The 14111-nt window shown below is 36.6% G+C and overlaps 1 protein-coding gene across 4 annotated transcripts in view; it reads left to right on the top strand.

Moving 5' to 3' along the window:
* The window catches only part of RNF2 (ring finger protein 2), a 33848-nt gene extending 21168 nt beyond the window's left edge, over positions 1-12680 (top strand). For all 4 annotated transcript variants that reach the window (XM_081025201.1, XM_081025203.1, XM_081025204.1 and 1 more), the window contains exons 3-7: positions 2279-2439; positions 3272-3487; positions 7985-8257; positions 9057-9228; positions 9514-12680. In XM_081025201.1, coding sequence (XP_080881327.1) covers positions 2279-2439; positions 3272-3487; positions 7985-8257; positions 9057-9228; positions 9514-9615 — 924 coding nt within the window. In that variant the 3' untranslated portion in view covers positions 9616-12680. The remainder of the gene's footprint in view (positions 1-2278; positions 2440-3271; positions 3488-7984; positions 8258-9056; positions 9229-9513) is intronic.
* Positions 12681-14111: the final 1431 nt, after the last annotated feature.

Genomic DNA, 14111 nt, shown 5'->3' with positions numbered 1-14111 from the left:
AGATGGTAGGAAGGAATGGACTTTTGATAGGAAGAGGCATGCTTCTTCCTTGTAGCAAGAAGAGATGATTTATAAAGATTTCTTAGAAAATTGAGAGAGCTCTCTTTTAGTGAAATTTGAGGTAAGGTAATCTGTTGAACATTCAGGTGGAAGAGATCTGTAGATAGAAGAAAAGGTGTAAAGTAGTGCACTGAAAGGAAAAATTAGTTTGTTCGAGAAACCAGTTGCCGAGCAGTGTTGAACACCCCTTTGAGGTTGGTGAAAATTTTAGTGATACCAGTCTGGGTGAGTTCCTTCCTTTCCCCACAGTGCTACTCCCCTGCACAGCTACAGGTGTGGAGAACACGAATGGTTGAATTGATCCAGGGGTGATATTTTGCTAGGCAGATTCTTTGTAATCAGGGAGAAGAGGACAGACACACTTTTACTAGCTGAATCGTCATCATACTCACTGATTGTTTCCTCATCTTTAAAAGGAAGGTTATAATTTCTAAATCAGAAGTTTATGTATTAAACTAAACATGATAAAATACAGAAAGTGCTTTACATAGAGAGGTTGAGACATAATGGACACTTGATAATAGTGATAGCCCTCTGCGGACCATATCTGTAGTTTCTATGTCTTTCCTTGTGGGGTCGTCAGTCTTTGACCCTATAGAGAAGACAAGTATGATGAAGAGGCAGTACAAACAGGAAGGTCACTAACATACAGGGAGCCCTTATTTCTACTTGCATCTTCCTTTTCAGTAGTCACTTACTGGACCTCTTTCCTCAGTCCACAGGAGCCAGGATTGGTGGCTCTGGAGCTAATTTGTTCTCAGTGCCACCTTGTGGGAAGAGTGGGTAGTGGTGGGGAAGAAGTAGCAGTCACTAATCTCTCTGCAGCTGGGAGATACGTCCTGGAATTCTGCACTGGAACTCCAAATGCATTTTCTCAAACATCTTTAGAAATGACAAGTAGAAACACTAGTATTTGTTATACTTCAGATGTAGTGTGGTTTTAAATCAGTTTGTAGGTTAGCATGACAACCTGACCACTTTGTATAAACTTGCTTCTGTGGACCAAGACTTTAATTGTTTAAGGTTCAGAAAGTGATTTTGAAATGAAATCCTGTTAAGCTGTATATAAATTAGAGGATACTTGCACTGGAATCTTAAAATATTTTAATGGATGGCATGAAATGTAATAATTTACAGTAGTCTCCTCTGATCCACTGCGGTTACATTTCCAGACCCCCAGTGGATGCCTGAAACTGCAGATAGTACTGAGTTCTGTATATATAATGTTTTTTCCTATACATACATACCTATGATAAAATTTAATTTATACATTTGGCAATTTCATGGATAGAAGATTCGTTCTTACTATAGATCTTAGCAACCTCGCCATACAGTATTATTTTCCTTGTCTTAGTAAGTCAAGAACTTTCACCTTTTCGCTTTCTGAAGGAATTACATTTTGGCTTCTCTGGCAGATCTGAATGGCCAGCATCACTAGTCATGTTCTTTGAGGACATTAGGAAGTAAAATGAGGGGTACTTGAACACAAGCACTGTAATACTAAGACAGTTGATCTGGTAACTGCGAGAGAGGACTGCTAAGTGACTCATGGATGGTGTACACAGAGCGCTTACGCTGGACCAAGGGAGGATTCACGTCCCAAGTGGGACGGAGCAGGAGGGCACGCGATTGCACAGTTTAAAACTTGTGAATTGGTGTTTTCCATTTAATATTTTCGGACGGGGTTGACTGCAGTTTCCTGAGGTTGACCCCGCGTAACTGAAACCTCAGAAAGTGAAAGTGCAGATAAGGGGGCACTATATTATCAAAATGGTGTGATTTTTGAAGATGGAAGAATTCTTACTGTCCATTTAGCTCTAACGTTCTCATTTCGCAGGGTAAAAACAATGTTAAATAATCTTATTTGGAGTCTCATAACTAGTTAATATGGCTAGAACTAGAACCTAAGGCATCTGCTTCCAAATTCAATGCTTTTTTTATTATACCAGGCTAATTTGTCATTACTTATCTTTTAAACACATTAATATGTTATTGTTAGGATTAAAATAAGAGCATTTATATAATGCGGTGGTGGGACTGAGGGCAGTTGGGGAAATTATAGCTAAAACAGGACTGGCAGTGAGTTGACAGTGTTGTAATGGCTGGGCTGTGCGTACATAGATGTTCATTCTTGTCATTTACAATACTTCTGTTTATTTGAACTTATCCGTAATAAAACAAATAAGGAGCATTTAATTTTAAAGTGACTCATTTACAGGAGGCAATAACGGATGGCTTGGAAATTGTGGTTTCACCTCGAAGTCTACACAGTGAATTAATGTGCCCAATTTGTTTGGATATGTTGAAGAACACCATGACTACAAAGGAATGTTTACATCGTTTCTGTGCAGACTGCATTATCACAGCCCTCAGAAGTGGGTATGTTGAAATGAGTTATACTAGGTACTTAAATTGTGCCGGGACAGTGCTCTGTGAGTTTTGAGAAATACATTCTAAGTATGTATTTGAGAATTGGAAATTCTTCTGAAGTCTATGTTTTAATTATTGGAGAATCTTTGTTTTGAAACAGTTGATTTTATACAATTTTAGAAGCTTTATAGGATGAATCTTTGTTTAGAGGAAATTACAATGCATGAAGCCATGGTTTTCCACTTTTTAAGAATATAAAATAATATTCTTCTGAATACTGTTTTAATAAAAGAATTGACGGGACGGCCGGTTAGCTCAGTTGGTTGGAGTGCAGTGCTCTTTACAACAAGGTTGCTGGTTCGATCCCCGCATGGGCCACTATGAGCTGCACCCTCCACAACTAGATTGAAACAACGACTTGACTTGGAGCTGATGGGTTCTGGAAAAACACACTTAAAAATAAATAAAAAAAGAATTAACAACATACATAGTAATATGCTATGTTAGTGGGTAGGTTTTCCTTGTATGGCCTGGATATCAGGAAGGGGAAATTTATCTGAAGAAAGGATAGATTTCTATTTCTAAAATGGTTATATGTAAATTATCACTGGGAACTATTCCAGTTTTTCTCTATTTATAAGTAATATAGAGTATCTGAGGTTTCCAAAGTCTTGCTTACCCACTAGTCATATTTCAGGAAAGTTTAGGTTAATCAGTTTACATTTCTGTGACTTTGTAAAGGTATTAGAATAAAGGAGAAAACTATCCAGAAGCTAGATATTTACGTTTTTAACGTAAAGATACTGGCATTGTTTACATTCCCCCCCTTCTTTTTATTTAGCAATAAAGAATGTCCTACCTGTCGGAAAAAGCTAGTTTCCAAAAGATCACTAAGGCCAGACCCAAACTTTGATGCACTCATCAGCAAGATTTATCCAAGTCGTGATGAGTATGAAGCTCATCAGGAGAGAGTATTAGCCAGGATCAACAAGCATAATAATCAGCAAGCTCTGAGTCACAGCATTGAGGAAGGACTGAAGATACAGGCCATGAACAGGTACGTGGCAGAGGGCCTGAGAGGGCGGCCTTTTTTCTAAATATTTTATTAAATATTGAATTTACTTACCAACCTCTATTTGGAAAAAGACAAAACGTGGTAACAAAATAGGAGTTCTGCATGGTTACATTTTCATGTAGGTGTAATATATGCCTCCAGGCATAATAGGGTATTCCGTTTAAAATACTAGAACTTTAAAAACCCTCTCTCATACCTACTTCTCCCTCCACTTACCTACCATTCTATTTCTCCTTTTTACAGCAAAACTTGAAAGAGCTGTCTGTTCACTCTTGCTTCTTCTCCCATTCCATTTTGAACCCCCTGTAGTCAGGCTTTCATCCTCACCCACCCCTCATATCACCCTTATTAAAGTGACCAGTGATATCCACACTGTAAAACATAGTTGCTGATTCTCATCGCTCATCTTAATTAGCAGCATTTGACAAATTTATTTCTTCTTTGAATAGTTGTTTTTCACCTGGCTTTTAGGAGACCGTGTTTACCTGGTTCCCTTTGTATGTCATTAGCTGTTTCTTATCTCAAACTTACTATGTCCAGTACTGAGCTTTTTGTTCTTTCCCCTCCCTCCCTTCATTCTTGCTGATTTCAGTTGATGGCAGCTCCATCGTTCCACTTGCTTTAGCCAACACTTGGGAGTCACCCTTAACATCGCTCTTGTTTTTGACATTCTGTATTCCAGCCTGTGAATAGATATATTTTTATCTTGCTCCATAATATATCCAGATTGATCTAGGCCACCATCATCTGTCATTTGAAGTACTAGAAAAGCGTCCTAATTGGTCTTCCTACTTTCCATGCTTACCGTCACATAGTCTGTTCTCAGTACAGCAGCCAGAGTGATTCTTTTAAATTGAAAGTCATATCATGGTTCTCCTTTGTTCTGAAGTTTCTAATAGCTTGTGAAATTCAAGTTAAAAGACTTTAATGATGGCTTCCAAGACCCTAGGTAATTGGGCACCTTCTCACCCTATTGTCTTCCTCTCTGACATCTGTTAATATATTCAGGCCTCAGGAAGAAGCATCCTTTTCCAAAGTAGGAGATGCCAGTAGAACCCCGTCCATATCTAGTGGTTCTCATGTTGAATGAACACCAGAATCACTTGGGAAGCTTTTAAATCCCAGGGCTTCAGGTTAACACCCCAGACAGACCAAGTATGTTAGAATCTTTGATTGGGGTCCATCAATATTTTTAAAGTTCCAGGAGTGAATCCAAAGTGCAACCTTTAGCCACTGGCTTAGAGGTTAATAGATGGATTGCACTGTAACTATATTAAACTGACCTACAGTTCTATTTAGCAAAATGAAAGTATTAAATGTTGAATGTATTTATTTTAAAAGAATTATGTAATTGTAAGAGTTGGAGGGACTTTAAATGGTTATTCAACTTAGCCTTTTACCAAGAGAGAGAATCAATGCCCTTTGCAAAATCTTTTACAGCTGATCCTTTGGTTTTGCTTGAACATTTCTAGTGGGGGGAAACTGTGGTAGGAGCTCCTTTCATTTGCTGACAACTTTATTACAGCTTCCTTATTGTTCTTAAAACTCAAGCATGCATCTGCCTCAGGGCCTTTGTACTTACTGTTCTCTCTTTCAGGAACCCTCCTCTTCCAGACGCATAATCCACATGGCCCACTGTCTCACTTTCTTCTGGTGTCTGCTGAGTTCTGTCTTTCACCTCAGGATTCCACACTTTCTTAGCCTCCCTGCCTTGTTTTTCTCCACAGTGGCCCTATTCTCTGACATGTATGTGTTACCTGCTTCAGTAGTGTAATAGTACAAGCCTTAGGAAGGTAGAGACTGTGTCGGTGTTATTGATTCTTACAACAAACACCAGGACGTGCAGCCATGTTTAGCTTAAAGTAGCTACTCAGTAAATATTTTTGAATGCATGAATGTTTTTTAAAAAAGTTTTTCCTTTGTTTGAAATAAAATTAGTCTCTTGTGTGCAGCAGTCTTAATTTATCTTTGTCAAAATACTTAAGTTGGATTCTACACTTCAGATTCTACTTTTGTCTACCAGTTCTTCAAATAATTTGCTATAGATATACATTATATGCTTCTCTAAAGGCTAAATATTTATATTCCTAATTTATTGTTCCTCATGGTGTGTCGCGTCCAGCGCAACACAGGTAGTGAGGGTGCGAGAAGGGGCAGCTTTGGGTTAAGTTTTTCAGAAAGAAACAGAGACTTAATGCAGTTAAATCTCAGAAGGCCAGGGGGCCTCCAGTCTTGAAAGACTGGAGCCCAGATTTGATGGTTTTTATTGGTAAGTACACAAGGGAATGTTACTGTTTTTGACACGGTCTGTGAGACTCATTTATCATGTTTTAGAAATAACCCAAACAAATTATGTTGATCTTTAAACAGCTGAAGCAGAAAGTCCTTGAGGTGAGATAGGTGACTCTCTTGAGGGACAGATATCACATGTTGAAATTGTTTTGCAGAGCTGAGCAGAGAGTGCTTAATCTTATCGCTCTAAAGACTCTTCTCACAATTAAGTGAGAGGGGAAAACGAGAACCAGCAGCGGCTTTTCCCAGGCAGGGGGAGGGAGGGGCAAGGTCCCTTTCCAGATCTTTTTACGGCAGCTCTTTTTGGGGGTCCCCATGGGGTTCTGCCTGGCTTGAGTTGTCTCCAAGTTGGGGAATCTTACTTGTCATTGGCTACAAACCATCTTTTGGGGACCAGACAGAGAGATGTGAGGTGTAAAACATTGAGATAAAGTCCCAAAAAGACACAGTCTCACAGACTTTTTTTTCCTCAAGGAAAGACATGGGGGGGGGGGGCAATCAGCTAGGCTGTTGTGTGACAATAATGGTGTAATTCTTGAAATGCTAACATCTGGAACAGTATGTAGTAGTTTAGATATTTGATAAATGCAGAACATAATAGGATATTGATCTCCATTATCTGAACATTATTCTATGGAAGCTACTTGAAATAATCTACCTGTCACCTCAAACCTTTTTTTGGGAAGAAGTATGGGATACATTAGGAAGGCTAACCCTGTTAGATTACTTTGTAGTCAACTGAAACAACTTTCTTTTCGCTTTAGTTGTAGATTTTAGGAAATGTTTAAGTACAATCCTTATATATTCACTGTTGAGTTTTTGTTTTATTATTTTGGCATGTTCATATTTTTTTAATTGTGATAAAACAACATAAAATTTACCTTAACTATTTTTAAATGTGAGTTCAGTAAAGTACATTCACATTGTCATGCAACTAATTTCTGGAATGCTTTTCATTTTATAAAACTGAAACTGTACCCATTAAGCAACAATTCCACGTTTCCTCTTCCTTTCTGTTTCTATGAATTTGACTACTTTAAATACCTCATATAAGTGGAATCATACGGTATTTAATCTTTTTGTGACTGGCTTATTTTACTTAGCTTAATGTCTTCAAAGTTTATCTAAATTATAGCAGGTCATGGATTTCCTTCCTTTTTAAGACTGAATAATTGCATTGTATGTGTTCATATTATTTTGAATCATAGTTTTGTCATTTAACGTTAGTCATCTCTTAGTTTTGAAATGATCCATAAATTTCATGAGCAGCACTTTTGTTTTTTTGAACAAGATTTCTTGAGCATCTTTCCTAAGATGTGGGCTCTTATTTTCTTGTTCTGGCAATAAACATGTAATAATGATAGTATTTTTAGAAGGGCATGTCCTTCTTTCATATTTTTCATTATATATCCCTCCTTTTTTTCTTGCATATAGAAGTAGAGAAAGGGACAAAAAGAGTATGTGTCACATCCTAGTTCGAGTTCTGGCACTTACTAGCTTATGACCCTGGTCCTCAACCTCAGTTTCTTTGGTTTTTCTCAACTATAAAATGAGAATACCTTGATGGTTGTTTTGCTGAGTAAGTAAGATATATATGCAAAGCACCTTGTCCAGTTACTGGTTTTAGTAGTTAGCTTGTTAGCGAGCCGCTGCTTTATCCAAGCCCTTATTTAGATAGCATCTCTTTTGACTCTTCAGAATAATTTTACATTGCATTAGCAGTCTTTGGGCGAAGTCATCAGGGAGGAATTGATTGCTTACCATTCCTCTTAAGTTTTGTTTCTGTAAGAATTTCTAATTAAAGAGGCCTAAATATCTTCCCTTAGAACTTTCAAACTTTCATATCTGAATTATGCCTTTCTTTAGATTTAAAAATCTCAAAACAAAAAGATAACCAAAATATAACTAAGGATTGCCAGTAATTCCTATAGTCGACAAAGAAATTGTTAAGTGAATATAAATGTTTGTTTAAGTCATTTAAATGGTTGCTTGTGTGTGAGTGATTCTCTGGGACTTAGAGTGATTCTGTGGGAAATAAATGCCATTATCCAAATTGGAGCAAATTCACTTATCAACATTTTTTTTTTAGAATTCTAACATTCAGTCAATGTGCTTCAAAGTGGATTTATTGAAAAGGTCTAAATGTAAATTTTCTGTAAACCCCCCTTTATCCCCCCCATTAACTAGATTACAGCGAGGCAAGAAACAACAGATTGAAAATGGTAGTGGAGCAGAAGACAATGGTGACAGTTCTCACTGTAGTAATGCGTCCACACATAGCAACCAGGAAGCGGGACCTAGTAACAAACGGACCAAAACGTCTGATGATTCCGGGCTTGAGCTTGATAACAACAATGCAGCAGTGGCTATTGATCCAGTGATGGATGGTGCCAGTGAAATTGAGTTAGTATTCAGGCCTCATCCCACTCTTATGGAAAAAGATGACAGTGCGCAGACAAGGTAAGTGTGTGGGTTAGTTTTTAGATGATCTGAATTCAGAAAATTTAATTGGGAGTTAAAAGGCAATTTTCCATAAGAAATAAAGACAATATTTGTCATCCCATTGACTGCCAGTGTTCCTTCGGATATTTTGGCTGCCTGGATTGTTTTCTTCCTCTTGTGCTTCCCACCCACAGTTGCATGTCCGAGAGGAATAACCCTCGTAGGTAGAGGAGGGGAAAAGATCCTTTAAATGTCTTGACAGTGATACCAGGATATCGGTAGACTCTAAAATTCACACTGGCCAGGATGGCTGCCCTGACTACCACTGTATCTCTGCATACTGTCTGCCACTGAGTGCAGATAAGCACTAGATGTTGTTCAGGGAGTGACTTGATGGGTATACATTCCATGCTTAAAAACAATCCCAAGATTAGCACTTCTATCCTAAGTCTTAAAAACCAGAAACATTGATAAATTCGTAGACAATAAGACATTTGCTCATATTCTTAACCGTTCCTCTTGCTGTAGACAGCAGAACTTTGATCAGTACTGTGTATTTTCTGTTTGATTTTTTGTTATCATTTTATGGATGGTAAGGTAGGTAGATCTTTTGTAGATAGAGCTCTTAGATAGTGAGCGTATACTTTTCCCCTCTTCTGTTCCTTTCAATAAGAAATCTTAGGTAAGAGGGATCAGTTTCTGATATTATTAGTAATTGAGAAGAACATTTACATGTTATAGAAATGTATTAGTTCTGTAACCTAACTACATTTTCATCATTAATCTAGAAATTAAATTTTTAATCTATTTTTTCCAGATACATAAAGACTTCAGGTAATGCCACTGTTGATCACTTATCCAAGTATCTGGCTGTGAGATTAGCTTTGGAAGAACTTCGAAGCAAAGGAGAATCAAACCAGATGAACCTTGATACAGCCAGTGAGAAGCAGTATACCATTTACATAGCAACAGCCAGCGGGCAGTTCACTGTGAGTATGGGAAATTATAGGCTGTTGAAAGTGGGAGCACATTGGTCCTCCGAAAGGGGCAAGTCGTGGGGTTGGGGCCTAATAAAATGGAGCAGGGCAGGACCCTGAGAGAAGAACAGGGTAGTTAATTTTTTGATATCTTTTTTTGTATTCTTTTATGAATAGTACAAGCGGCAAGAAGTTTATCCTAAGATTTTTTTTTTTAAGGTTGACTTTTATGTTTGTTCCATCTCACTGTTATTGTGCTTTGAACAATTTTCATAATTCTTTCTTTTTTTGTTTTAGGTATTAAATGGCTCTTTTTCTTTGGAATTGGTCAGTGAGAAATACTGGAAAGTGAACAAACCCATGGAACTTTATTATGCACCCACAAAGGAGCACAAATGAGCTTTCACTAAAATCAGTTCTGAGAATGAACTTTTTTATAGCCTATTTCTTTATTATTAAAGATGTATCGTCATTACTTTTATGGACAGAATCTTGGATATGTTGTTCAGTTTTCTTCCTGAGCCAGACTCGTTTACACTATTAGTATCTTTTCCCTTAATTTAAGATTTCCTTTTTGGAAGGGACTGCAATTATTAAGTACTTTTTCTTTCCTTTTAAAAATATATCTAAGTTGTATGTCTTCACAAAGTATGGTTCCATTTGGAGCACCCTGTGACCCAGGAATTTTTCATAGTTCTATAATCTTAAGATTTAGTTGGCCATCCTTTTCCCTCCCCTCAAGATTTTAGGCCTTACAGAATGTTAAGTAATACGTATTTTGACTTTTTTTCCTGGAGTCTTGTATATTTATAGTTTTCTATATAAGCTGTAGTATCTTCATGAAGACCAAGGCTCAAATTTACTGTGCTTAAAAAAAAAATTCTCATAGGATTATTATTTTCATGGTATTTTCTTCCATAATATCTCATTTTAAAAAAAGGTTCTTTATGAACTTAGTGTCCATTGTCATGCAATGTTATTTTTTCTTCCATTTCCCCCCTTCTAATTTTGGAATTTCTGATCCTGGGAAAGAGAATCAAACAAAATCTCAAGTTCTCTGAGAACTTGGTTCATTTACAGATTTCACTGAAGAAAGAAATACTATATTCATTTTATGTTGTCTTCAAGTATATATTTAAAGAGGCCTTTTTTTGTATTAGTTCTCTGTCACTTCAGTTCCCTTATTATGTGTTTGATGTTTTTTCCTATTAAAAATACCAGAGATATGGAGATATTTTGCACTTTAGCCTTGATGAAAAGTACAAGATATGTTCAAAGTTTCCCTAATTCTTTTTTTGTTGGTAGCTACATAAGTTAGGAAGAATATGGCACATAGAACTAACAATGGGGGAAAAAAGTTTGTTTCTGTTTGAAAAGTGTGTTTAACATTTTGGATTGCCATATATCAGTTTATAAATATGGTGCTCTTAGTTATATTCTAGACAAGCAAGTTAATAGTGCTTAAGCCCCGCCTTGATAAGTAGTGAAAGATGATTCCGTAGAAGAATGTCAGCCAGTTGGGTAAAAGTCATTCTACTCTTTTTAATTTAGTTTTATATTGAGGGACAGTGTTTGGCATTTGGACTCAGAAAGTTTTACCGTGACAGGTCAGAAATAAGATGGACTTGTGTGTTACTTTTCATCCCTGCCCTGATTTCAGGTGTGTTTCCCAGTTTATATTACCACAGTATTTACAAAGACGTGTTGGCATTGAGAAATTAACCCTAACGGGTTTTCACCAGGGGAGATTAGTCCTCCAGAACCATTGTAATTAAAGCCTGTCTAATCATTGTAACTATTTATATGTCATTTTTGATTGGGGCCAGCTTGATATTTTAAATTTTCAGCCCAATATGAAAACTTTTAAAGGCTTAATCAATTTTTTACCATTTTATTGAAAAATCTGTTTTTACAGTTTTTTTTGTAACCTGTGCCATGAAATTTGAAAACCACCAAAAATCAAGGGAAATTTTGTATTCAATTCCTTTTCTGGTATAATGTTAAGTTGTATGGATTATTAATGCATGTCCACTCAATATAACCCTGGTTTTGTGATATAACTGTTTAGACTTTATTGGTGACATTAGATTAGTGGTTGCATTAAATAACTAAATTTCCATTGTGATTATTAACTGAAATTTCGTCTTTAAGCAAAAAGTTATTTGTGAATATAATGCTTTGTGTTTATAGAATGTATGTGTTATCTGTCAGTATGGGAGGACGTAAACTATTTGCATCATTACTGAATTCATTGGGTGTGTAATCCTTTGCAAAATATAATTATAGATATTTGAGAGCATTGTGGGGTGTGTGTGTGTGTGTGTGTGTGTGTGTGTGTGTGTGTGTGGCAGTGGGTACTGTTTATCATCACCACCACAGGTTTCATAAAGTATTACCTAAGTCAGTTCTGTAACCACCATCTCAACTGAGGAACAAAATGCTCACCAAATGTGGTGAGGGCTTTTGGATACATTATTTTAAAATTTATTATGGAAAAATGTACTATCCAAATTTACCGTTTTAACCATTTTTAAGTATACAATTCAGTGGCATTAAGTACATTCACAATATTGTGTCACCATCACCACTATTTCCAGAACTTTTTTTTATCATCCCAGACTTTTCTCTGTACCCATTAAGCAATAACTCCTCATTTCCTCAACCCCCACCCCAACTCTGGTAATCTCTATTCTACTTTCTCTCCTTGAATTTGATTATTTTAGCACCTTACGTAAGTGAAATCATACAATATTTGTTCTTTGTGTCTGTCTTATTTCACGTAGCTTAATGTTTTCAAGTATTGTCTGTGTTGTAACATGTATCAGAATTTCATTCCTTTTTATGGCTGAACAATATTCCATTGTATGTGTATACACATTTTGTTTATTCATTTGTTGATGGACACTTAGATTGATGCACAGTTTTTGCTGTTGTGAATTATGCTCCTATGGACATTTTTGTATACGTGTCTGTTTGAGTCCCTGTTTTAAATTCTTTTGGATATATACCTAGGAGTGAAGTTGCTGGATCATATAATTCTGTTTAATTTTTTGAGGAACCCCAAACTATTTTCCACAGTGGCTGTACTTCATTCCCGCTAGCAAAGTACAAGGATTCCAGTTTCTCTACATCCTCACCAACACATTGTTGTTGTTTTTGTTTTGAATAACTATTGTAATGGGTATAAAGTGTTATTTCATTGTGGTTTTGATTTCATTTTCCTAATGGCTTGCGATGCTAAGCATCTTTTCATATGCTTATTGGCCATTGTATATCTTCTGTGAGAAATACCTGTTTAAGTGTTTTGCCCATTTTTAATGGTGTTTTTTGTTGTAGGAGTTCTTTCTATGTTCTGGATGTTAATCCATTATCAGATGTATGATTTGCAAATATTTTCTTTTATTCTGTGGGTTGCCTTTTCACTCTCTTGATAGTGTCCTTTAATGCACAAAAGTTTTAAATTTTGATGAAGTCAAGTTTTCTTATTTTTTGGTGTTGTTGCTTGTGCTTTTGGTGTCATAGCCAAGAAGATATTGCTGAATCCAGTGTCATGAATTTTTTCCACGTTGTTAAGAGTTTTGTAATTTTAGCTCTTAACATTTAGGTCTTTGATAATTTTTTTAGTATTGTATGGTGAAAGGTAAGGATTCAACTTTGTTTGCATTTGGTCATTGTTTCCCCAGCAACATTTGTTGAAAAGACTGCCCTTTCTCCACTGAATTGTATTGGCAGCTTCATTCAAAAATTAATTGACCATATAGGGGGTTTATTTCTGGGCTCTGTATATGACTGTCCTTTTGCCAGTACCATACTGTTTTGATAACTGTCACTTTGTAATAGCTTTACATATCATTTAAATCCTCTGAACCCTATGAGGAAGACAGTGTTTCCCTTGTACATTGGAGAAAACTGAGACTCAGGAATCTATGATAAATAATCATGAAATAATTGAAACGCCAGATGAGAAAAGAAGTCTCTTTAAAGTTACCATTACATACCTACTTAGAAACATTTGCTTTTTTAAATCTTAGAAACATCATTTTAAGAAAATATTAGTATGCAATTGTGGTAACTATGAGAATGGCTTCTTGAGAACTCTTCTGAATGTGATTAAGGAAATTAACTGAAAACTTGATCTCCTATGAAAGCAATGAGAACACGCTAAAACTTGTTAAAATCAAATTTTTCAGAACTCTGAAAGTTAAAGGCTTCCAACAATCTAAAAAGCATTTAGTGAAGTAAAAACTATAACAAGTTTTGTAGTATTTTAAATTGCCCTGCCCTCCATTTCCCAGTTCCAGGGTAGCCTTGAAACAAATAGCTGTGAAAACCGCAGCCTAGTAGCCTCTGGAAGGGGCTTGGGACTCCTCAAAAAGCCCACCCAGGGAATTGTCACGATTTGATGTGTTTGTTGCCTCCCTGAAAAGCTCTGTTCTCAGAGCTTGTCTTGATTAGACTTGAGTCTGCTCAGTCTCTGCAAAGCCCTGTCTTCAGCCTGTTTGTTGAAAACAGCTGCAGTTCAGTACAGCAGGCTGCCTTGAGGCAGTGATACCGCTTGGGGCTAAAAACAGGCTGACAAAAAAAAAAAAAAAGAACAACAAAAAACGAAAGGAAAAGCTGAGGAATGACATGTCTGTAGAGGGTTTGGAAAAGCTCTAAGATATTCCTGGGAGTCTAGAAGGCCACATTCATGTGCAAGGCTGTATGCATGTCTGAGAACAAAATGGAGAAGGTTCTTATCTAACTTTGGCAGAACGTAAAGCCGTGAGCAGGAAGGTAAGGCTAAAGCAGAGTTGTGAAATTCATGTTGGTGTATTGACAGTATATCTCAACACATTCACAGAGCACTTCATCAAGGCTGGGAGAGTTATTGTTGCAGGGCATGTAAGGAATTT

This window comes from Rhinolophus hipposideros (assembly GCF_964194185.1).
Source record: "Rhinolophus hipposideros genome assembly, chromosome: 19".
NCBI lineage: Eukaryota > Metazoa > Chordata > Mammalia > Chiroptera > Rhinolophidae > Rhinolophus > Rhinolophus hipposideros.
Note: the sequence above shows the minus strand (reverse complement) of the source record. Positions and strands in the feature narration are given on the sequence as shown.